Source organism: Poromitra crassiceps (genome assembly GCF_964638095.1).
Source record: "Poromitra crassiceps genome assembly, contig: HAP1_SCAFFOLD_1708, whole genome shotgun sequence".
Classification (NCBI taxonomy): domain Eukaryota; kingdom Metazoa; phylum Chordata; class Actinopteri; order Beryciformes; family Melamphaidae; genus Poromitra; species Poromitra crassiceps.
The window spans coordinates 1-24,879 of NW_028150706.1; the positions used below are offsets into that span (position 1 = coordinate 1).

Consider the following 24,879-nt stretch of genomic DNA (forward strand, 5'->3'; position numbering starts at 1 on the left):
CAAGCCTCCTGTCACGCTGCGGCTCGTCATCCCGGCCAGCCAGTGTGGCTCCCTCATCGGGAAGGGCGGCTCCAAGATCAAGGAGATCAGAGAGGTGAGTCTTCTCTCCAGCAGCATCTCACACTGGAGATCAGAGAGGTGAGTGTTCTCTCCAGCAGCATCTCACACTGGAGATCAGAGAGGTGAGTCTTCTCTCCAGCAGCATCTCACACTGGAGATCAGAGAGGTGAGTCTTCTCTCCAGCAGCATCTCACACTGGAGATCAGAGAGGTGAGTCTTCTCTCCAGCAGCATCTCACACTGGAGATCAGAGAGGTGAGTCTTCTCTCCAGCAGCATCTCACACTGGAAGACTGAAAGGTGCCCAGGCACAAACTGCACTACCGTGCCTTCCCAACAGGAGGAGTCTCTCTGTTTTTATCCCTTTCTCCTGCTGTGCTCCCAATTGGTCTCCCAATTTAAATCAAATGGAAGTAGCGGCCTCAGTTTTAAAGCCAGAGTGAAGTATCTGATGTGATATGAAACTGCATGAGACTGTGTGTGTGTGTGTGTGTGTGTGTGTGTGTGTGTGTGTGTGTGTGTGTGTGTGTGTGTATATGTGTGTGTGTGTGTGCGTGTGCGTGTGCGTGTGCGTGTGCGTGTGTGTGTGTGTGTGTGTGTGTGTGCGAGCAGACGACAGGTGCCCAGGTGCAGGTGGCGGGCGACCTTCTCCCCAACTCCACAGAGAGAGGGGTGACGATATCAGGGAGCCAGGATGCCATCATCCAGTGTGTCAGACTCATCTGCACTGTCATCCTAGAGGTGCGTGTCTACCAGGGGTGTGTGTGTGTGTGTGTGTGTGCGTGTGTGTGTGTGTGTGTGCGTGTGCGTGTGCGTGTGTCAAAGACCGTATCAAAATATGGACGTAGGGGCGTCCATAGTGTAGTCTAGGACCCGGGTTCAATTCCTGTTCCGGCTTGATCAGACGTTCCTTCAGAGACAATTGGCTGTGTTTTTGGGCACTAGCGCCTCCTAGGGGGTGAAAAGAAGCGGCTGTCGACCGCACATGTATCTACAACTCTACCCAGAGTTGGGGAGGGGGGGGGGGGGATAACTATACATTAAACAGAGCAATAAAGGTGATTCTTTGTCAAGTGAAACTCCCACGAGCATTGTATAGAAAATCTGCCTCTCCACTCTCTATTACTTTAAGATGACATAAAAGTGTTTTTTATGAGATCGTCAACCTTTCCAATAATTTTCAAAATGGAAAGTCTGAAATCTATAATTCATGATTGTATTGTAATTAATGGGAGGCAGCGGTCGTTAAGACGCGCTCGTCTCAGACATCACGAGTGGAAACAGAGAAATCAAAGGCTTCGGGCGCTCATTGGTATTCCCAGCACCTTCATCTGGGACGGGGGAAAAAGAGGAGTGAGAAGGGGAAAAGCAATAAAAACACTGACCTCAGCTTTGATGTGATAGAGTTGACTCTGTCAAAGTCTGTCCAGTCCTACTTTCTTTTTATCTTCAAACAATCCTTTTGATCTACTTCTGCCCCGCGACCTGTCCAGGCCAGTGCCTCATGCCCAGTGTTGGGAGTAACTAGATGACTCGTAACTGTAATTTAACTACTTTTTGCAGTAACTAGTAATCTAATTCCTTTTCCAATTGAGAATTTAAATGGGTTAGTTACTAATTACTTTAGGGCGTGAAAATACCGGAGAACTGGTATCTGATCATCAGACCTAGTCTGGGGAAAGATTCCGCCGCCCTGCACAGCAAAGATTTCCCACACGCAGCTGCAGTCAGAGCCCCAGAGGCTAATGACCTTGAGTAGGCTATAAGCCCCAGAGGCTCATGACCTAGAGTAGGCTATAAACCCCAGAGGCTAATGACCTTGAGTAGGCTATAAGCCCCAGAGGCTCATGACCTTGAGTAGGCTATAAGCCCCAGAGGCTAATGAACTTGAGTAGGCTATAAACCCCAGAGGCTAATGACCTTGAGTAAGCTATAAGCCCCAGAGGCTAATGACCTTGAGTAGGCTATAAGCCCCAGAGGCTAATGAACTTGAGTAGGCTATAAACCCAAGAGACTAATGACCTTGATTAGACTATAATCCCCAGAGGCTAATGACCTTGAGTAGGCTATAAGCCCCAGAGGCTAATGACCTTGAGTAGGCAATAAGCCCCAGAGACTAATGACCTTGAGTAGGCTATAAGCCCCAGAGGCTAATGACCTTGAGTAGGCTATAAGCCCAAGATGCTAATGACCTTGATTAGACTATAAGCCCCAGAGGCTAATGACCTTGAGTAAGCTATAAGCCCCAGAGGCTCATGACCTTGAGTAAGCTATAAGCCCCAGAGGCTAATGACCTTGAGTAAGCTATAAGCCCCAGAGGCTAATGACCTTGAGTAGGCTATAAGCCCCAGAGGCTAATGACCTTGAGTAGGCTATAAGCCCCAGAGGCTAATGACCTTGAGTAGGCTATAAGCCCCAGAGGCTAATGACCTTGAGTAAGCTATAAGCCCCAGAGGCTCATGACCTTGAGTAAGCTATAAGCCCCAGAGGCTAATGACCTTGAGTAGGCTATAAGCCCCAGAGGCTCATGACCTCGAGTAAGCTATAAGCCCCAGAGGCTAATGACCTTGAGTAGGCTATAAGCCCCAGAGGCTCATGACCTTGAGTAGGCTATAAGCCCCAGAGGCTCATGACCTTGAGTAGGCTATAAACTCCAGCTTCTGTTTTTAATAACACAGTTGTAAAATCTGCAACACAGCAACATAACAGGTCCAACAAGTGCTAACACATTCTATCACAAATGAGCCCTGCAACATGAATCTGAGGCAGCGCTGCAGTCAAACCTAGTGTAGATTCCACACTTTGTTAGGTTGTCATGTCTATTTATTGTACATACATTGACACTTAAAGTGATTCTGATTTGTACCTCGCATCCTCTTCTCTCCTTCCCTCTCTGTAGTCTCCTCCTAAGGGAGCAACGATTCCATACCGCCCCAACCCCGCCCCAGGGACCATGCTGCTGTCAGGGAACCAGGTACACTGGAGACGCCGCCGATGATGATGATGATGATGATGCCATTATCACAATATGATTTTTTGCCGATATGAATATGAATTGTGTAACATTAACAATATATCGATGTTATACGATACGGCACACCCCTAAAACACACACACTGGCTTGTTAAACGTCTACGCGATGTGTTGTGCAGTGTGAATGGGAGCTTCCGCCACCCAGCCCAAGTAACCCAACAGAGACCAAACCAGGCTTTCTTTCTCACTCATGTTTATTCATACAAATCATCACTATTCATCTGCTAGAAGCACACACACACACACACTCCTCTGTGTGTGTGTGTGTGTGTGTGTGTGTGTGTGTGTGTGTGTGCGCGTGCGCGTGCGTGCGTGCGTGCGTGCGTGCATGCGCGTGTGCGCCCGCATGTGTGTGTCTGTGTTGTTCACCAGCAATCACGATCATCTTCTGCATGCATATGAATGAATGAATATGAATATGCAACATCTCCTCATTAGAGCCCGTTCCACAATAGAGGATTAATTTGGGTGATTCTGCTTTTTAACTAAGCAGAAACTTTATAGCTGCCAGTCATTTTGAGGGGAATTCCACCAACAATTGACTTTTAGGTTGTCGAGGACAATACTTTTAGTTTGTTTTCAGTTGAAAGCAGCGTTCACTCACTCAAATCTGTGCAAAATCATATTTAATGCAGGCTTTCGGTCATAGACCAAATCATACCAAATGATATTTTCACAAGTAAGTTTTGAGAATGAAATGCAGTCCTTTTACCATAGAAATGCATCGTCTGAGATGGTGGAAAGGACATTTTACTGTATGCAGCTGCTGGTTCATAGCAGCTGGCGGGGGTGGAGTTTCTGCAGGTAGAGAAAATGTATATTTCTCTGTGTGGAAAGCCTATAGAGAAGGTAAGCCCTATCTGCTTACATTACTGAGATGGTAATGATACAAAGCCTCCCTTTAAGTAACTGCAGTAATTAAGTAAATACAGTAAAGTGCTGCAGCTGCAGTGAGCTGAAGGATAATGAGAGTGAAAGTGCTTTTGGCACATTTGGCTTTGACTTCCAACTGAACATTTGAGCCCACTTCATAGAAAAGACACATATATATTGTGTATCACCATTCAGCCTAAAAATACTGAGATATTATGATTATCGGTCCATATCGCCCAGCCCCACTGCCTTAACAAGCTCAGTCAGGACGGTCTTGGTTGGCTGGAGCTGATGCGCCTGATGGAGCCTACTGGCCACGTTGTGTATTTGTATCGGCTTGTATCGATCTGTTGTTTCGTTCCCTGTGCAGAAATGTGGTAAAAACAATCATCTAAAAGAAGAAGCTGCCAGCTCAGCTTTTACCAATGCAGCTCCACACTGAACTCTGGTGCTTCCTGTCACATTGCCGTACATTTTAATTGACTGCAACTGCTGGTCAGCTTCATCACATGAATGCCACTTTCTCTAGATTGCAGTGTCCACTTGAGCCGCTCTAACAGCCCAGAGTCGATTGCATAATTGCTGATAATTGATTAGCATTGATTATGTAATGAGATAATATGATTAGAGTAATGTAGTCACGACTGGAAAAGAAAATCAAGTGGCAGGCACACTACTAGATTTATTTACACCAATTAAGAAGCTAGTGTGCCGTGCAGCACCGTTGCCAGACAGAGCTCCTGCGTCGTAGACCTCCGTGGTCGGAGAAACCCCTTCATTTGAACTTCCGCGCCTGATCTTCTAAACCGGGTTGAGACCGTTTAATCGGGGCTGAATTTGGACGATGCAACATTGACCCGGTGTAGCCCCAATTAGCGCTTTCCACACAGTTTGTACAAAACCGAGGTTCAAATCCTGCCATTTTTAAGATTTTTCCCCCCACTAGGTTTTTCAAAGCACCTTTGGGGGCTCTGGAAAGTTTTCAGGGACAGAAACTCGGATGCTTAATTGGTGGAAGAAATCTTGCTGTGTGCATTCAGCCCGAGCGCTGCCTCGCAGCTTCAGCGGCATGCAGGCTGGCATGTGGGCAGTTCAAGCGATGGAGGATCTTCCCTGAGAGAGGCAGGAGTGAGACTGTGTACTTGGCTACACGTCATTGGACTGTAACGGAGATTGTGTAGAGAGAGTGACGTGCCCGTGGATGTCTCTCTGCGTAACTGTTTGGGGCAGCAGGGTGTCTGTGGCCGACCCCTGCAGGGATAGAAGGTGCAGAAAATGTCTTTGGTAGAAGTTCAAGTCACCTGCAGAAAAATGAGTGTAGCCTACTGTACCAAACATGGAGAACCTCCTATTCACCTTATTCCTGGACTTACGTTTCCCATGATTCTCAGCGGTTGCCGGTTGTCGACTTCCTGTTTACATTTTTTTCACTAGCAAGGACGTGCGCGCCGCTGTCAAAGAGTGGGAACGTTTGGCTTATTTTATCCGAAATGGCTAAAAATAGTAACGTTGTGTGGTTGCATAGTGGCGATATTTTACAAAAACGAGGTGAATGTCAATTCACTCGTGCTGTATGGGCTTATTTTAGCCGAAATGGCTAAAAATAGTATGTGGTTGCATAGCGGCCGCTTTTGTTTTGAAGGCTAAACGTCCAAACCGGAACTCTTATTATTTGGTCATTGAACGCAGCTTTAGCGGTCTCTCTCTTTCAAGATTCAAGATATTGTCACTCCGTTGTCCAATTATGCACGTGTGAAATTATTGTGCTGGGGGGCTCCATTACAAGACATAGGTAGGTACAAAGTCATAACAATTATTCTGATTATTTTCAGTCTCTTTCGCTATGAACGGTGCTGGGCGGAAACAGGCAACCGGCAGCTGGAAACAGGGAAGGGAGGGTGTCATGGAAACAGGGAGGGAGGGTGTCATGGAAACAGGGAGGGAGGGTGTCATGGAAACAGGGAGGGAGGGTGTCATGGAAGCGCCCACGGTCTCACCAGGAAACTCGTGAATAAGTTGCAGCCAGTTGTGCCCATTTGACCCACTGCCCCCTCAGCTGACATGACCTTTGACCCTCTGTCCCCTCACCTGACATGTGAAATCAATAGGCTATTACACTGTCAATAACACAAGGTCACTTTATCTCCGTGGGTTCATCACAAAGTCTGTTGCTCTAACCGTTCGGTAATGTGACTAACTGGCTTATAAAAAAAATCAATTCAGCCAGTGGCAGTTGATGTTCACTCTATTGAATGGGTAAAATGGCAGCCAATGGGATCAGTAAACGGATCTGAGATGACTCGATTCAACCGCGATGACAGCCGAATCATATCAAACCGTTAGTTATTTATTTATGATGAACACCAAGATGTCAGCTGTATGGCAGAGGCTCTGCTTAGGGCAATTTTGGAGGCTAACACGGTGCCAACACATCGCACCTTTTATCATTTACTGTGTATACGAGCCGCCGTGTGACAACTACATTTCCCCTAAGGGAGCAGCACACACTATCCATTCTATTGTGTTTTGTTGGAGCTCATATCTCCTGCGCCAAATAGGCAGGAAGCGCTCATAACTCCTCCGCCAATAAACAGGAAGCTAAATGGACTTCTCATCTCTTTTGGATTACTGGCTTTGATTCATGCTGCCTATACTGTAAAACCAAAGAGCAGTAACTTGTGTGAGGAGCGAAACGGAGAAAAATGATTTCGACGCTCATCTCCTGCCCCCACTAAAGTATTTAATGGCATTTGTATACACAGTAGTTACCTTTGTAGTGCAGTATGGATATTTCACCTGAAATATAAACGTTAATTAAAATTACAGCATAGCACACAGAAAAATAAATGCGCAATCTGAAAATGAAAGGGGAAAAAGGTTATTTCGTCGGATGTGAATGATGGCATAGTGGTGGAAAATAACCAAACTCCATACGGTAGTACTGTCGATGTTGTGCAATTGCAAATAAGACTATACAAGGGTAGATCAAAATAAACACAATAACTGGATCATATCTGTCCCAAAGCTGTGTCTCAATAACTGTGTCATTTCTGTCCCATAGCTTTGCTTATATAGATAGATCGATAAACAACAGTGCAATATCTGACTTATAGCCTTGTTTACAATCCAGTGTGGTTTACATAATAGACTAGTGTACATATGTATATGTATATAATTATTATTTATTCCTTCTTATATTATATTATTTATAGCGGTCTCTCTATATAATGTAAATAGCAGCTAACTTGCTTTATATAGGCTACCTTTGATCACTGTCATTGTTTGTTTGCTTTAGCTTGTTTTTTTGTAAGTACATTGAGAGCAACGTATACCGGTCCGGTCCGGAGTCCAATTCCCTGTATGTCTACATACTTGGCCAATAAAGCTGATTCTGATCACAATGCTGGGGTAAATGAGAGCACAATGGTTCTTTACAGAACCAGAAATTGTTCTTCTATGGCAACATGGCAACACTCTGAACCACCATTTTTGGTTGCAGTTCACACCTTTATTTTTATGTGTGTATAGATCCATAAACCTTGGCAGGGGGCAAATACTTAAAGTTTCCACTTAAGCTGTGTTCACACCGAGATATTTATTTTTCTCTCTGTCGCTCGATTCAACCCTTTGGAATCGCTCTGTCGCTCTGTTTAAATCGCTCATCAACAGGCACAAGAATTGACGGACATCTGGGGGCTATAACGTTACGCAATGTCATGATGTTTGGCCACTACGAGCCACCGTAGTTGTTTACAAGCTAAGCCTATCAGCGTGCTCCTAACGCGAGCTCTAAAACCGGTAGTACAGACTTCACTTCATGTCAGCTGTCAGCCTGTAAATCAGCTGTCAATGCGGTTTGTTGCCACACAATAAACCAGCGGTTTGTTCCAAGCCAGTGTGATCCTTGACTCGCTCTCACACGGCAGCCAATCAGCATTGAACAGCGAGCGACTGATGCCAGCGTAATTTCGCTCGAGTTGGGATATTTCACCTCGGGCGACGAGCGAATTTTCGCCCTATCGCTCTGTCTCTGTCGCTCGGACACCCGGCGATTTTTCTCCCGGGCGAATATACACTCAATCGCTCGTTTGCATTGACTTTGTATGTAAAGAAACGAAAAACTTAAATAGGTCGGTGTGAACGCACCTTTTAGTGAAATGATCCAGCTGTTTGGGTTTTCCTTGGTGTAACCTGAGTGCTGCCTGCTTGTGTCTCCTGTGTGATGGTTGTGAAGGTGTTTGAGGCGTCAGACTTTGGCTCTCACCCCCTGTTCTCTATGGCCCAGGGAGGAGTGGACCTGCAGCAAGTGAGTATGGCCGCCTGGGGTCAGGGGTCATTTGAGGAGAAACTAAGATGTGAGCATAAGTGTGACCAACTGCAACCAATGTTCCTTCTTTATTAGCCACAGGAAGTGATTTTAAAAGATGAGAAAGACAGTTGTTGGGTTTTTCTTTGCTTTCCACCCCATCCATGTCATGTTCATCTCCCAGCAAGTTCAAAAACATCAAAGCATATGGAGAGGCCCACTTCCACATGCAATATATTCACTTTGAACAAATAAATTGCTTCCTCACTGTGCCTAAAAAGTGAAGGACCCCCTCTGTGACTCGTTCAGCCGAGGACACGAATTGCTTACTGTCCTCGATAAAACGGCCTAATGTCTTTCATTTTTGTGCGAGATCGATCGGCGCGTCTCGTCTCTTCTCGGAAGGAAACTCATTTGTTGCTCTGAGCCTGGTAGTTAAACAGCCTGCGGCTCCCTGGAGGCGGGGACAGAGCCACACCACTCAACATCCAATCACACTGTCGATTCACACCTGGCCGCGGGGCGCAATGACATCATCAAAAACAGACGGTCACAACGGTCACAAAGGATCCTGGATCAACACCTCTGCACAGTCAGGGAGGCTCCAATCCAAATGTGCCGGACTTCTCCACACCTGCAGACTGTTAGCGGCTCCAAATCCACAATCCATCCAGTCCACATGGGGCCTGGAGCGGACTTTCTGCACACCTCCAGAGAGGTCTGCACCTTCCGCTTGGGGTGCGCACTTCACCACACTTCACTGATTTAATTAATTACCTTTAGTTCATTGCCATACGGACATGACGTCGTTTTTCCACTTGCCGAACAAAACAAAAACAAAAAGAACTTAAGACGTTACTTGAATCATGTCGGCCAGAAATAATATTCAACCACATCATCATGAGACAGAAAGTATGTAGACGTACAGGTCATACATAGATGTAAGCAAAATAGGGGGTGGAGGAGGGGCAGGGGTGGTGCATGTTAGTAATGTAGTGTTTAGGCCTGTCTATCAGCAGTTTATTTCTAGCCTTGCAGTCTCTGGCCCTCGCAGACTTGAACGTGATGACCTTGAACACATCACGGTACGTACGTACGTACGTACCAGAGCCGTGTAGATAGAAGAGTCGCGACATCTCCATTCACTCCAATGGACCAGTTTTTTACTCTCAAGAGTTCCAGGAAGTAAGGTCCTGGATTAAGCAGCACTGTCGAGTTGCAGCAAAATGGACAGTTTGTGTTGTACTCTGAAAGGGTGTTTTTTTAGAATGTAAATTGTACATTATCAGCTTTATTTTAGCATGCAAAAGTAGCACAAGACCCCTTCCTGGCTGTTCATTGGCTAATGAGTCACGCATCTTGGTCCTCCGCTGACGTCACTCTCTCTCTCTCGAAATTGCTCTTTTTCACATGGAAAGTTTAAAAAGTGCAGAAGGACTGTGTAAGCTAGGTGAAGTAAGGATACAATCCCTAAAGCAATGTATTAGAGAGAGAGAGAGAAAGAGAGGATGAGGAGGAGAGACTGATGGAGAAAGGGTGGAAAATTGGTAAATATAGACAGACAGAAAAGGAGGTGAGAGAAAGAGAGGGAGGGGGGAGAGAGAGAGGGAGAGTCAGGAGGGAGAGAGAGAGGGAGGGGGGAGAGAGAGAGGGAGAGAGAGAGGGAGGCAGGGATTCAATTGGCAGAGAAACACAGAGGCACTGAAGCTTGTTCAATGGGGTTTGATTGTGCCTGGAGAGTTTAGCGCCTGTTAGAAGCAGAGACAAGTCAGCAGCTCACAATTAACAGCTCAACCTATCACAGACAAGTCAGCCGGCTCACACTTAACAGCTCAACCTATCAGAGACAAGTCAGCCGGCTCACACTTAACAGCTCAACCTATCAGAGACAAGTCAGCCGGCTCCCACTTAACAGCTCAACCTACCAGGGTGCACATCTGTTAAGCCGGGATAATTATACGTTTCCTCATCTGATGTTTGAATGCTTCGTTGCTCTGGAAACAGTGTACGCAGTGTAAAAGGGCCAGGTGGAAATGGCGATGGCGGTCTCGTAATAGCCGTACAAACATTTGCTAAAATTCGCCACGATTGTAGAAATGAAGAGCTGTCACATCGCAGGGGAATCCTCTGTGCTTGAATGAGGATATAGCTACTGTACAACAGGGAGTATGATTAAAGCTGTCAGACTCGTTCCAACAGAGCCCATAATTCCTATAAGCACAGCGTGGCTGTGTGTTATTAAAAAGGAAGTGATTACTGTACCAGCTCTCGTAGCAACCAGACAGCCAGTAGCAGTATCTCTCTCTCTCTCTCTCTCTCTCTCTCTCTCTCTCTCTCTCTCTCTCTCTCGTGTTTTTGATTCAGTTCAGTTCCCCCCTTATCACACAAGCATCTCTATACACTATACACACTTTTTTTCCTGTTGTCTCTCTTACAGACGAATTGACAGACAGAGATTGACAGAGAGACAGACAGACAGACAGACAGACAGGCGAAGGTTTAAAAGATGGACATGTAGGTAACTAGTCACACTGACAGCTCCGCCTGAGAGAGAGAGAGAGAGAGACAGAGAGAGCCAAAGTGGTGTGCGTGCATGCGTGCGTGCGTGCGTGCGTGCGTGCGTGCGTGCGTGCGTGCGTGCGTGCAGCTCTGTTTGGCAGGCACGGGGCCTAGGGAGCGTGAGCTAAGACAACAGTAACAACAACAGTAGCTAATGGAGGCTCCACGGGGGAGACTGGAGGGTTGTGGGGAGGAGGAAGTGACAGGTTAGGGACCGAGGGAGGGAGGGAAGGTCAAAGGTCACAGGCAGAGAGCGATGGAGGAATAAGGACCATCCACGTGTGTAATGGATACTTTGGAAAACTTTGGTAAAAAAAAAAAGTCCATTGGAGTGAATGGAGATGATGCAACACTTACTACCTCAGTTGGACTGAACACGGAGTTTTAGGTCACCGAAAACGTAACTTTTCCTTCCACCTTCCAGGTGTATTTTCCTAATGTATTTTTTCCTGTATCGCTGAGCACAGGTGAAACTGAGCTTTTTGAAGACGCTGACACCATGTTGTTTGTTAGCCAACTAGCTACAAGGGAAAACACTGATGGCTGATACACTGCTAATGCTATATTATATACGTTAGCTTATATAGGTCAGTTAGCTGCCCATAGAGGCTACTATAATATATATTTAACCATATGGTTGAAGTGGTGAAGTTAGCCTAGCTGCACACTGTTGTCCAAGAGCTGAAGACCTCCAATATGGCCGTCAGAGGGTTGCGTTAGATCACCGGAAAGCCCTCTATAGACCTTATTCGCTAACCCCGGACAGCGCCATATTGTTGACATACCATCCTGCAGCTGACAACTATAGTAACGGCCTTATTGTCGTTTCTGTTCCATTACAAAATAGCGATAGTGATGACAGCCATAAAACCCCCAGAGTTGTTGTTTGTATGCTGCCGTTAATGCCTGTAATAAATAAACAAAAGAAAAAACGAGGTGAACAGACTTTGCTGTGAGGAGCTGTCAGAAAGTTTCACCTGTCTCTCCTAACTATCCACACATCTCCTGTGCTGCTGACGTATCCTCCGTCTCGCTCCCTTCACGTCTGTGGACGGTAGAGATAGAAACAAACCACGGGGACTTTATTGCTGTCATTACTACAGCCACGTGTAACGTAGGTCACCATCCGAACACAATTGGAACGATACAGGTAACGCTAACGGCGGCTAGCTTCCTATAAACTCTGCTCTTTTACATAGGCTGTCACTTAAAACGGCTGCGCTATGTCAACAACATGGCGGCAGTGGGCGTGCCCGTACGTGAGTGACGTCAATCGAGGAGAGGAAGAGAGGGAGGGATAGGGGAAGAGAGTGATCAAAATATGATGGAAATGTGATGTAACGCCCCCTTCTGGCGGCCATGGCGTTCTGGCCATGTTTCCGAGAGAGAGAGAGAGAGAGAGGGGGGGGGGGGGGGGGGGGGGGCATGTGTAGAGCTAAAGGAGGAGAAGGAGATGGGGATGATGGAGAGAGATTGGATGGCTGGGAGAGAGGCAGACACGGGGGAGCGAAAGTGACAGACGGTTAGTGCAGAGGTAAGTGGTTGTGCCAGGCAATAACTGCTTTTAATTCATTATTTACAGTCATGCAGAGTAGGCCTACATTCAGAGAGGCAGTAGAGGGGGAGAGAGAGAGAGGGAGAGAGAGAGAGAGAGATATGAGGGCATCAACAGGATTAATTTATTTAATTGTAATCTCTGGCAAAGTCTTCACTCATTTGCGTCGCCTTGACAGATTCATCAGCAGTTGTCACAGGGATTCACTGTAACATTTGATTTAAAGATGATCCTTGGGAGGATTTTCTTATTGATCTTATCAATGTGAAATTAGTTGGGATGACATGTTTTAATGTTAGCAGGAAATAAGTATGTCAGTGACTGACTGAGTGAGTGATGAAGTAAGTACATATAACTGAAGGAGTAAGCATTGTAGGCAGTATATAAGTAACTTAGCGAGTGAGCATTTTATTAGGCCTACTGTAAGTAAGAAAGCAATAATTTCAAGGAGTAGCCTATAGAGGCACTGCGTAACGCATCATCATTCAGAAGCCACGCCCAAGACGGGGGAAAACAGAACCCCCCCCTCCAATCCTGGCGTTCTCCTATGTCATGTGCATGGTCGCGTGTTGCACAAAAAGATTGTATATACGGAAGATGAACACTCCAACTTACTTCCTTGACAGCTAGATCCGAATTTTTCTTCTCGCCAATTCTCAATGGCTTCCTTGTTTTGCTCAGGACTACAAAAAAACTTTAACTGTTTTTTTTTTTACATTTGTTGTCTGCGCAGCCCACCACAAAACAGCTTTTAGCTATGTTTAATTCAAGGAAAATGACGCTGGTGTGTGGAAATGAACGGAGCTTTTCCCCCGTGATGGGCGTGGCCTATTTCATGCAGTGTCTCTATATACAGTAATTAAGACACTGAGTAAGTAGTGAGTAAGTACAGTACCTGTACATCGAGTTGTAAGAAAACGGGCAAGTAAGTTGTTGAATAAGTAAGTCAATGATTCATTTAATTCTGGGTTTGACTAACTCAATATGTACATTAGTATTAGTATTATTATTAGTATTAGACTAACTCAATATGTACATTAGTACTGTGAATAAGTGAGTCTGGGCATATTTTTATGAGCTAATTCCCCTCGTCAAAAAAGTATTCTCCAGTCAATTGCAATTGACACATCCAAAGTGGTGAGGAGGAGGGGTGGTAAGTAGAAAGCAGCAGTGGTTATGACATTATAAAGTGGTGAGGAGGAGGGGTGGTACGTAGAAAGCAGCAGTGGTTATGACATTATAAAGTGGTGAGGAGGAGGGGTGGTAAGTAGAAAGCAGCAGTGGTTATGACATTATAAAGCAATCTGCACAAGTTACCTTGGCAACAGATGGGTTGTTATAGTGCAGAAGGGTCCCTCCCCATGCACCCCTATTTTTGGCCCTTCTTTACAGCAGCCCTTCACTAACTCCACTGCTGCCTCTCATCTCACCAGCGAGAGCACAGCTCTGATCCCAAGCCTTCACTATAAGACTGCAAAATGTAACTTCCCACCTCCCCAGAGCACAGGGGGTTACACCCCCCAGGGCACCGGGGTTACACCCCCCAGGACACCGGGGTTACACCCCCCAGGGCACAGGGGGTTACACCCCCCAGGGCACCGGGGTTACACCCCCCAGGACACCGGGGTTACACCTCCCAGGGCACCGGGGTTACACCCCTAGTCTTGCAAAGAGTGCCGATGGCATCTATGACCACAGAGAGTCAGGACCTCAGTTTAACGTCTCATCCGAAGGACGGTGCTCACTCACAGGACAGAGTCCCTGACTGTCTCTGCCCTGAGGCATTGGGGAATTAGTCATGAGACCAGAGGGAAGAACACCTCGTACTGGTACTCCAACACCACTTCCAGCACCAGGTGGTCACATCCAAGGACTGACCACAGTCAGCCCTACTTAGCTTCCCCCAGTAAGCCAGCAATGTAACGCAGAGCCACGGTGCAAATGTAGTTCAATTTAGAGTTCAGAAGTGCTGGAACAGCACCTGCCTGCCTGCCTGCCTGCTACATCTCTGATCCGCATGCTGTATTAAGTCGCTAATGTATATTTATGACTGTATGTCATTTTTTTATGTTATCGCCTGCAGTGTTGACGCTACCTTCTATAAATATTTACCAGCATATCTGCGGATCAAGGAGATTCTGTAATATCAAGGAGGCCAGGCAGACCTCTGTCGTGTGCCGTTGCAGCGCCTACGAGTCGACTGTCCACCTTTGTTTCTGGTCTAAGAGCTTCTTGCCGCAAACAGCCTGTCTCCAAAACCCCTGAGTTAGCATCAAGAGACAGAAGCTCAGTAGCTAGTGGCAGTGCAGTCTGCAGCAAGGCTCCTGAGTTAGCATCAAGAGGCAGAAGCTCAGTAGCTAGTGGCAGTGCAGTCTGCAGCAAGGCTCCTGAGTTAGCATCAAGAGACAGAAGCTCAGTAGCTAGTGGCAGTGCAGTCTGCAGCAAGGCTCCTGAGTTAGCATCAAGTGACAGAAGCTCAGTAGCTAGTGGCAGTGCAGTCTGCAGCAAGGCTCCTGAGTTAGCATCAAGTGACAGAAGCTCAGCAGCTAGTGGCAGTGCAGTCTGCAGCAAGGCTCCTGAGTTAGCATCAGAAGGCAGAAGCTCAGCAGCTAGTGGCAGTGCAGTCTGCAGCAAGGCTCCTGAGTTAGCATCAAGAGACAGAAGCTCAGTAGCTAGTGGCAGTGCAGTCTGCAGCAAGGCTCCTGAGTTAGCATCAGAAGGCAGAAGCTCAGCAGCTAGTGGCAGTGCAGTCTGCAGCAAGGCTCCTGAGTTAACATCAAGAGACAGAAGCTCAGTAGCTAGTGGCAGTGCAGTCTGCAGCAAGGCTCCTGAGTTAACATCAGGAGACAGAAGCTCAGTAGCTAGTGGCAGTGCAGTCTGCAGCAAGGCTCCTGATTTAACATCAAGAGACAGAAGCTCAGTAGCTAGTGGCAGTGCAGTCTGCAGCAAGGCTCCTGAGATAGCATCAAGAGACAGAAGCTCAGCAGCTAGTGGCAGTGCAGTCTGCAGCAAGGCTCCTGAGATAGCATCAAGTAACAGAAGCTCAGTAGCTAGTGGCAGTGCAGTCTGCAGCAAGGCTCCTGAGTTAGCATCAAGAGACAGAAGCTCAGCAGCTAGTGGCAGTGCAGTCTGCAGCAAGGCTCCTGAGATAGAAGGCGAACAGCTCTCAAATCTCTTTTATAATATGTGCTGGGCCCTCACCCACACATATAATATGTAACGTTTTTCTCGCGCATGCACGCACAAACACACGCCCGCGCGCGCGCGCAAACACACACACACACACACACACACACACACCGTTCTCCCCCAGCCCCTCGGGTTGTCTCATTGCCTATGGAACTGTTAATTCTCTTTGAAGTTCAGTTTGGGATTTGCGAAGGCATCTAAAACCCTTTAAGAGGATAAGATGAATTAAAGTAGTTCTACAGTTAGTTTTATAGTCTTTTTTTATCTCCATGATAACAGTCGGCCCTGGAGATGCATTTATCTGCATGATATTGTAGAGACGAGATGTTTATCTTTATATTCAACTTAAAACACAGAAATTGACTTTTTAGGTTGTGCACAAGTTGCCATTTTACTTGCATATCGCAAGGATTCTTGCCAGTTGTTTTATTGGTTTTGAGTTATTAGATGTCAAAGATCACAGAGGATGCCATCCCATGACACCATCAAATTACGTTGTTATGTATACGCACATTCTTAAATGAAATATCCAGGATTATGAAAAATGTGTCGTACGATTGCTCAGATACTGCAGCACCTACATTTATTATTATCATATTTGTTTCTGTTGCAGACGTACGCAGTTCAGGGTCAGTATGGCATTCCACACTCAGAGGTAAGAACTGACAGTGACAGCTTTTATATATTAATTTTGTCTATATTCATGTGAGCGATCCTTTACTATTCCTGTATTATTTCTTCATTTTGTTTGTCTCTCTCTCTCTCTCTCTCTCTCTCTCTCATCTTTCTATTCCTCTCTCTCTTCTGTTGTCTCTGTCTCTGTCTCTCTTCTGTTGTCTCTGTCTCTCTCTCTTCTGTTGTCTCTGTCTCTCTCTCTGTGTCTCTCTTTCTCGCTCTCTCAGTTGGCCAAGCTCCACCAGTTGTCGATGCAGCAACAGGGCCTGGCTCCCATCAGCCAATCAGCTACGCAAGTTCTGTCTGGTATGCACACTAACACACACACACACACACACACACACACACACAGGTGTGTATGTGTGTGCCTACATGTGTGCGTGCGAGTTTGTGTATGTGTGTGTGTGTGTGCATGCGTGCGTGCGTGTGAGAGAGTGTGTTTGTTTGACAGCCAACTTGAATACTCTTGTGCATGGTTTTTGTGCATGTGTGTGCAACTGTTTGCGTGTGTGTGTGTGTGTGTGTGTGTGTGTGTGTGTGTGTGTGTGTGTGTGTGTGTGTGTGTGTGTGTTTGTGAGTGTGTTTTGCAGTAGCCTATGCACTTCACTTTGAAGCCCTTTCAGCTCCCCTGAAACACAAAAACAACTCAGAGCAGCTTGGTTGGTTTGAAGAGGAGAAAACTTCTCTTCCAAAACACTGGATCCACCAAATCATGATCGTAGAGTTTCATCAAGCCTGTGACATGTGGCAGCATCCAGTGCCCTAAAAGTGGGCAGTGGTGCCTAAAGGTTAGAGAAGCAGTGGTGCCTAAAGGTTAGAGAAGCAGTGGTGCCTAAAGGTTAGAGAAGCAGTGGTGCCTAAAGGTTAGAGAAGCAGTGGTGCCTAAAGGTTAGAGAAGCAGTGGTGCCTAAAGGTTAGAGAAGCAGTGGTGCCTAAAGGTTAGAGAAGCAGTGGTGCCTAAAGGTTAGAGAAGCAGTGGTGCCTAAAGGTTAGAGAAGCAGTGGTGCCTAAAGGTTAGAGAAGCAGTGGTGCCTAAAGGTTAGAGAAGCAGTGGTGCCTAAAGGTTAGAGAAGCAGTGGTGCCTAAAGGTTAGAGAAGCAGTGGTGCCTAAAGGTTAGAGAAGCAGTGGTGCCTAAAGGTTAGAGAAGCAGTGGTGCCTAAAGGTTAGAGAAGCAGTGGTGCCTAAAGGTTAGAGAAGCAGTGGTGCCTAAAGGTTAGAGAAGCAGTGGTGCCTAAAGGTTAGAGAAGCAGTGGTGCCTAAAGGTTAGAGAAGCAGTGGTGCCTAAAGGTTAGAGAAGCAGTGGTGCCTAAAGGTTAGAGAAGCAGTGGTGCCTAAAGGTTAGAGAAGCAGTGGTGCCTAAAGGTTAGAGAAGCAGTGGTGCCTAAAGGTTAGAGAAGCAGTGGTGCCTAAAGGTTAGAGAAGCAGTGGTGCCTAAAGGTTAGAGAAGCAGTGGTGCCTAAAGGTTAGAGAAGCAGTGGTGCCTAAAGGTTAGAGAAGCAGTGGTGCCTAAAGGTTAGAGAAGCAGTGGTGCCTAAAGGTTAGAGAAGCAGTGGTGCCTAAAGGTTAGAGAAGCAGTGGTGCCTAAAGGTTAGAGAAGCAGTGGTGCCTAAAGGTTAGAGAAGCAGTGGTGCCTAAAGGTTAGAGAAGCAGTGGTGCCTAAAGGTTAGAGAAGCAGTGGTGCCTAAAGGTTAGAGAAGCAGTGGTGCCTAAAGGTTAGAGAAGCAGTGGTGCCTAAAGGTTAGAGAAGCAGTGGTGCCTAAAGGTTAGAGAAGCAGTGGTGCCTAAAGGTTAGAGAAGCAGTGGTGCCTAAAGGTTAGAGAAGCAGTGGTGCCTAAAGGTTAGAGAAGCAGTGGTGCCTAAAGGTTAGAGAAGCAGTGGTGCCTAAAGGTTAGAGAAGCAGTGGTGCCTAAAGGTTAGAGAAGCAGTGGTGCCTAAAGGTTAGAGAAGCAGTGGTGCCTAAAGGTTAGAGAAGCAGTGGTGCCTAAAGGTTAGAGAAGCAGTGGTGCCTAAAGGTTAGAGAAGCAGTGGTGCCTAAAGGTTAGAGAAGCAGTGGTGCCTAAAGGTTAGAGAAGCAGTGGTGCCTAAAGGTTAGAGAAGCAGTGGTGCCTAAAGGTTAGAGAAGCAGTGGTACCTAAAGGTTAGAGAAGCAGTGGTGCCTAAAGGTTAGAGAAGCAGTGGTGCCTAAAGGTTAGAGAAGCAGTGGTGCCTAAAGGTTAGAGAAGCAGTGGTGCCTAAAGGTTAGAGAAGCAGTGGTGCCTAAAGGTTAGAGAAGCAGTGGTGCCTAAAGGTTAGAGAAGCAGTGGTACCTAAAGGTTAGAGAAGCAGTGGTGCCTAAAGGTTAGAGAAGCAGTGGTGCCTAAAGGTTAGAGAAGCAGTGGTGCCTAAAGGTTAGAGAAGCAGTGGTGCCTAAAGGTTAGAGAAGCAGTGGTGCCTAAAGGTTAGAGAAGCAGTGGTGCCTAAAGGTTAGAGAAGCAGTGGTGCCTAAAGGTTAGAGAAGCAGTGGTGCCTAAAGGTTAGAGAAGCAGTGGTGCCTAAAGGTTAGAGAAGCAGTGGTGCCTAAAGGTTAGAGAAGCGAGCTTGTGACTGGAAGGTCGGCGGTTCAATCCCCGGCACTGGCAGGATAAATCTGGGTGGGGAAAGTGAAAAAGCAGCGCTTGCCCCTCCCTCATTACCACCACCAAAGGTGCCCTTGAGCAAGGCCCTTAACCCCAACCGCTCCAGAGGAGCTGCTCAGAGACCCTCATGTGATGGCTCAATATGAGCTGGAGGAGGCAGGAGCTCTGTGCATGTTCACTGTCCACTGTTAAGAAGACACGGTCGCCTCGTCATGTCATTACTCAAACAAATGCTAACCACGCACACACACACACACACACACACACACACACACTCACACACACACAGACACACACACACACACACACACACACACACACACACACACACACACTCACACACACACAGACACACACGCACACACACACACACACACACACACACACACACTCACGCACACACACACACACACACACACACACACACACTCACACACACACAGACACACGCACACACACACACACACACACACACACACACACTCACACACACACACACACACACACACACACACACACACACACACACACACTCACACACACACACACACACACACACACACACACACACACACACACACACAGACACACGCACACACACACACACACACACACACACACTCACACACACACAGACACACGCACACACACACACACACACACACACACACACACACACTCACACACACACACACACACACACACACACACACACACACACACACACACACACACACACACACACACACACACACACACACACACACACACACACACACACACACAGACACACACACACACAGACACACACACACACACACACACACACACACACACACACACACACAGCAGAGAGGGAAACAAGGGCGAATTATCATTTGGAGCTATGGATGGCTGATTATTCCATTATGTCCAGGTATAAAACTCATCAGTCGTGGTAGTGCACAGACACACACACACACACACACACACACACACAGACACACGCGCGCACACACATACACACGGCACACGGACACACACGCGCACACGTACGCACGCACACACACACACACACACACACACGCACACACGTACGCACGCACACACACACACACATGCACACACCCTATTAGAGGCGGTGTTGGTTTAGCTGGCTGTGACCACACCCTGTGGAGAGGAAGAAAGAAAGAAAGAAAGAAAGAAAGAAAGAAAGAAAGAAAGAAAGAAAGAAAGAACAGACATGGATGTCGACTGCTCACTTGTTGGCAGACAGAGGCATATATCCACGGTGCGGTCGTTCTAGTTAAAGGACGGCTTTACCGTGGGGAATATGAATATATATCAATCTCACGCCCCTAAGGTTTTAGAATCCGTTGAAATATTTTGAAATTGGAGCTTCACTGCCTGACCTATCAGGCATCTCTCACATTTTTAGGGAAGCCGGATGACGCGTTACGCGTCACCCGGCTTCCCTCCCCGCTTGCGGAACTCGAGCGCCTATGAACTACAAGTCTTGTGAGCATGGTCCCGCCTCTAGAGGTCCTCCACGCCCCTTCAGAGCTCTCGACGAAAAGCAAAAGGCAGCCATCTTGTCCACCCGCATAGCATACTGTAGCTAGGTTAGCTTTCCATAGCTCCTTGCCAAGAGACCATATCTCTGGAACGGAAGCACCAGAAGACACGGGACTGGCGGCATTGGAAAGCTCGTCAAATTTTACATCTAGTAGTAGGTGAGTTGAAGTAACGAAATCAACGCTGAGCAATGTACCCATTTTTACACATTTTTACAGAAAATAGTTACAACATCAGATGCGCGTAACTCCTACGAAAATGCCTTAAAATGCATGAAATTTTTTTTATGAAGACATCTCCCGACATATATACTACCGTTTACATTTGGTGCAATTTGGAGGCAATTTTATTTTCGATTTATTTCTTCTTCTTTGTATCTTTTATTGTCGAAGCCTTCTTCTTCTTCTTCTTCTTTGAGTTTTATGGCGGTTGGCAAACATATATGTGCATTACCGCCACCTACTGGAGTTTGATATCAGCCAAATGCCTGAGGGGTGGGCATGAAAACGAAGGCCACGCGAGCCCAGTGCATTGTGGGAAATGTAGTATTTCGGGTCCCCGCACCCGCCCCTCCCCTCCACCACCCCCCCCCTCCACACAGAGTGGATTTCTGGTGATATCTCTGGCGGGAAACAACCAATTTCAAAAATTTCAACGGATTCGAAAACCTTAGGGGCGTGAGATTTAATATATATTCATATTCCCCACGGTAAAGCCGGCCTTTAAGCACTGATCTCGGCTTTCAAGCCCCAGAGGAGTCCCCCCAGGCATGGAGCTCACCTCTACCTGATTTTTAAGCACCAACATCGGCCTCCAAGACCCAGGACAGTTCCCCACTTCTGGAGCTCACCAATACTCGATTTTTAAGCACCAATCGCGGGTTCCAAGACGCAGGATAGTCCCCTGCAGGCCTGGAGCTCACCTCGACTTGAAAAGCCCACTCTTCAGAAAGGTGCTATAGTGTGGTCGGATGCTGGGATGAAGCACTCCTTAGCGCTCTGCCAGTGCTTTCCTGCCTGAGAAAACCTCGATGTGGACTAATGCTTCTTTATTCTGCATTACTCTACCTGTCCTCCTCTCACTCTCTGTCCTGTCTCTCTCCACCACCTCCACCTAATGAAGCACAAATACCACACTGTCTCAATGTAAAGACGTGCAGCTAAACTAATACTCTCTCTCTCTCTCTCTCTCTCTCTCCCTCTCTCCCCCCCCCCCTCTCTCTCTCTCTCTCTCCCTCCCTCCCTCTCTCTCTCTCTCTCTCTCCCTCTCTCTCTCTCCCTCTCTCTCTCTCCCTCCCTCTCTATCTCTCTCTCCCTCTCTCTCCCTCCCTCTCCCTCTCTATCTCTCTCTCCCTCTCTCTCCCTCGCTCTCTCTCTCTCTCTCTCCCTCTCTCTCTCCCTCTCTCTCTCTCTCTCTCTCTCTCTCCCTCCCTCTCCCCCTCTCTCTCTCTCTCTCTCTCTCTCAGGAGGGATGGATGCTAATTCCCAGACCACGTCTCAGGAGCTCCTCATTCCAAACGATGTAAGCATCCAGCGCAAAGTCAAACTCATTCCCGCTCAGACGCGGTGTAGCTACACACCTGCACGTATAATCTTCACCGTTTTTGTTCTTCTTGAAGTTCTCAGCTCTTCTTGTTCTGCTTAAGCTTTTCTTTTGCATCGTCGCTTTCTCAACTTCTTCACACATCAGACTTTTTAGCTCTTTTTCTATCTCCATATAAAATGAAACTATGGCGCATTGATATGAATGGTGAACAGACCATTTGGCCGAACTACTTTACCAACTGTACATTATCACTTTTTAATGGACACCCTGCAACCAATCAGAATCGAGTATTCACCCAGACCATGGTATGAATACATTTACAGTGTAGCTATTTAGTCAATGCTCTTATATGAGTCTTATTTTGACTGAGCATGAAAGGGACTAGTCTCTCTCATTCAATTATTCACTATTTAATGAGGTGAAAAAGAGAAGAATCTGACATAATACATTTGTATCGTATAAATGACTATTTTGGCCATGGGTTTCATACACGTTCAGTAATAAAACATCTAAATGTAAAAAAAATATCAGATGGGGGAATCTGGGATAAAAAAAAAGGTAAAATAATCTAAAAAAGAAATAGACTCAATAACAACAATTAAACAAGAACATGAGTATGCACCAGCGGAGTTTCTTGGTGGAAAAGGTGGAAAAGAATCCATTCCTCCCAGTGGATTCGGATTGGATTTGGTGATGCTGATTGGCTGAAGGAGTTGTCTGTCAAGGCAAGTCCTACTGAAATGTCTGTGGACGGCTTTGAGTCCAGACTGATACGTAGAGTCAAACTAATGCAGCGGTCCCTGTTTACTGGACTTTGAGCGTAACTCTACCATTACTTTCATCTTTGAGATTGAGTTACAGCAAAGCACACAGTTCACAGTCCAGCGTCTGGCTCAAGGACACATCAGGGCTTCTGATGGACTGGTGACAGTGCAGGGTCAAACAGCTGACCTTTTGTTTACGAGACAGTTTCTCTAACCACCTCCCCCCCCCTCTCCACTCTGCCCCTCCATCCATCAAATTCAGTCAGCCAGTCAGTCAGTCAGTCAGTCACGTATAGGTTTGCATGGACAGTATTAACCCATTGATACCTGATGCAGCATTTGTGTGTGTATCCCTTTAAGACCGCGAACCGCGTGACGCTTTTTGCGGCCTTAAAGGGATACTACACACACAAATGAGGGATATACACGAAAATGCTGCATCAGATATCAATGGGTTAATCTGACTATTGACCTTATTCTGAATAAGAAAATATTTTGATGAAGGTGTTTACATGAGTTGCTTAGAGACAGTGTTGGGGAAACTACTTTAAAACTGTACCAAACTACTACTTCACAATGAAAAGTAATTAAAGTGCATCTTAACTACTGTTCTCTAAAAAGAAAACTAACTACATTCAAACTACATCGCGGGAAATGATCACAATCTATAGTCTGAATCTCATATTGTTACATGGAGGTACAACTGAACTGACAGTTAAGGTGTAGGTGTGTTTGATTTAGAGATTAGGGCGGGCTAATCCACACTTAAGGTCTTTGCACACAGAGTCCGAATTGTTCGCTGCGTTTTTTTTATCCGTCATCCGGAAGAAAAAAAAACGTCACGCACAGATACCTTGCACACTGAGTCCGATGCGTTAATTATCCAATATTTGTTGCGAAATTTCGCAACGAAAAGAAAACTACCGCGATCCTATTGATCCAGAACAGCGGCTGGCAGTATGTCTGTGTGTCTCTCTCTCACACACACACACACACATACACACACCGCCCCACACCGTCTGGCTGTATGGAAACAGGCTGCTGGTATGAGCTCTGCCATTGGTGCCGACCCGCTCCTTTGGAATCGCTCTGTCGCTCTGTTTAAATCGCTCATCAACAGGCACACGAATTGACGGACATGTGGGGGCTATAACGTTACGCAACGTCATGATGTTTGTCCACTACGAGCCACCATAGATGTTTACAAGCTAAGCCTATCAGCGTGCTCCTAACGCGAGGTCCATACCGGTAGTACAGACTTCACTTCATGTCAGCTGTCAGCCTGTCAATGCGGGTTGTTGCCACACAATAAACCAGCGGTTTGTTCCAAGCCAGTGTGATCCTTCACTCGCTCTCACACGGCAGCCAATCAGTGTTGAACAGCGAGCGACTGATGCCAGCGTATTTTCGCTCGAGTTGGGATATTTCATCTCGGGCGACGAGCGTATTTTCTCCCTATCGCTCTGTCTCTGTCGCTCGGACGCCCAGCGATTTTTCTCCCGGGCGAATATACGCTCAATCGCTCGTTTGCATTGACTTTGTATATAAACTCGATGCCAGCGAAAAACTTTAATAGGTCGGTGTGAACGCAGCTTATCTCAAATACCTCTGCCGCTGTGCGTGTTGAATCTGTCGATCTCAAATACCTCTGCCGCTGTGCGTGTTGAATCTGTCGATCTCAAATGCCTGTGCCGCTGTGAAACAACATAATCAACAATGCTAGCTCGTTGCTACACGCTGAAAACGATTGGATCTGGAATGTGCCCGCTTGGTACTTTTGGTGTTTGGTTGTAAAGGTAAACAGAGCCTCCCCCCCCCTGCTATATCAGAGTGCCAGCCAGTACAGCCAGACTCTTCCCCGTTGTAGGGAGAGTCTGGCAAGCGAGACTAACCCACCTATGACCCAAAGTAGGTCATTACTGAAAAAGATACTGAGATTTGCATGTTAAACTACCACCCAACTGCTGCAAAGTGTAGTTACCCTAACTACATGTACATGTAACACTTTATACAATATTCCTATTTACATGCAACAGAGCAGAGTCCGGTTAATGACTGAAGACACGCCCACATGACATCCTTACATCTACAAAGTTTCCCTCCGGAAACCTGAAAGCTTTTTTTCTACAGTGCTAGGCACAACATGTTGGGA

General features: G+C 46.7%; 1 protein-coding gene across 1 annotated transcript; it reads left to right on the forward strand.

Moving 5' to 3' along the window:
- Positions 1-4: 4 nt before the first annotated feature.
- On the forward strand, positions 5-21,939 carry LOC310772006 (poly(rC)-binding protein 2-like; the record flags this gene model as incomplete). Its single annotated transcript, XM_083664485.1, has 7 exons — positions 5-94; positions 671-799; positions 2,958-3,032; positions 8,199-8,270; positions 16,187-16,228; positions 16,476-16,554; positions 21,884-21,939. Coding segments are annotated over 7 exons (543 nt in total), but the record flags the coding sequence as incomplete, so codon positions are not given.
- Between the last annotated feature and the right edge of the window lie 2,940 nt (positions 21,940-24,879).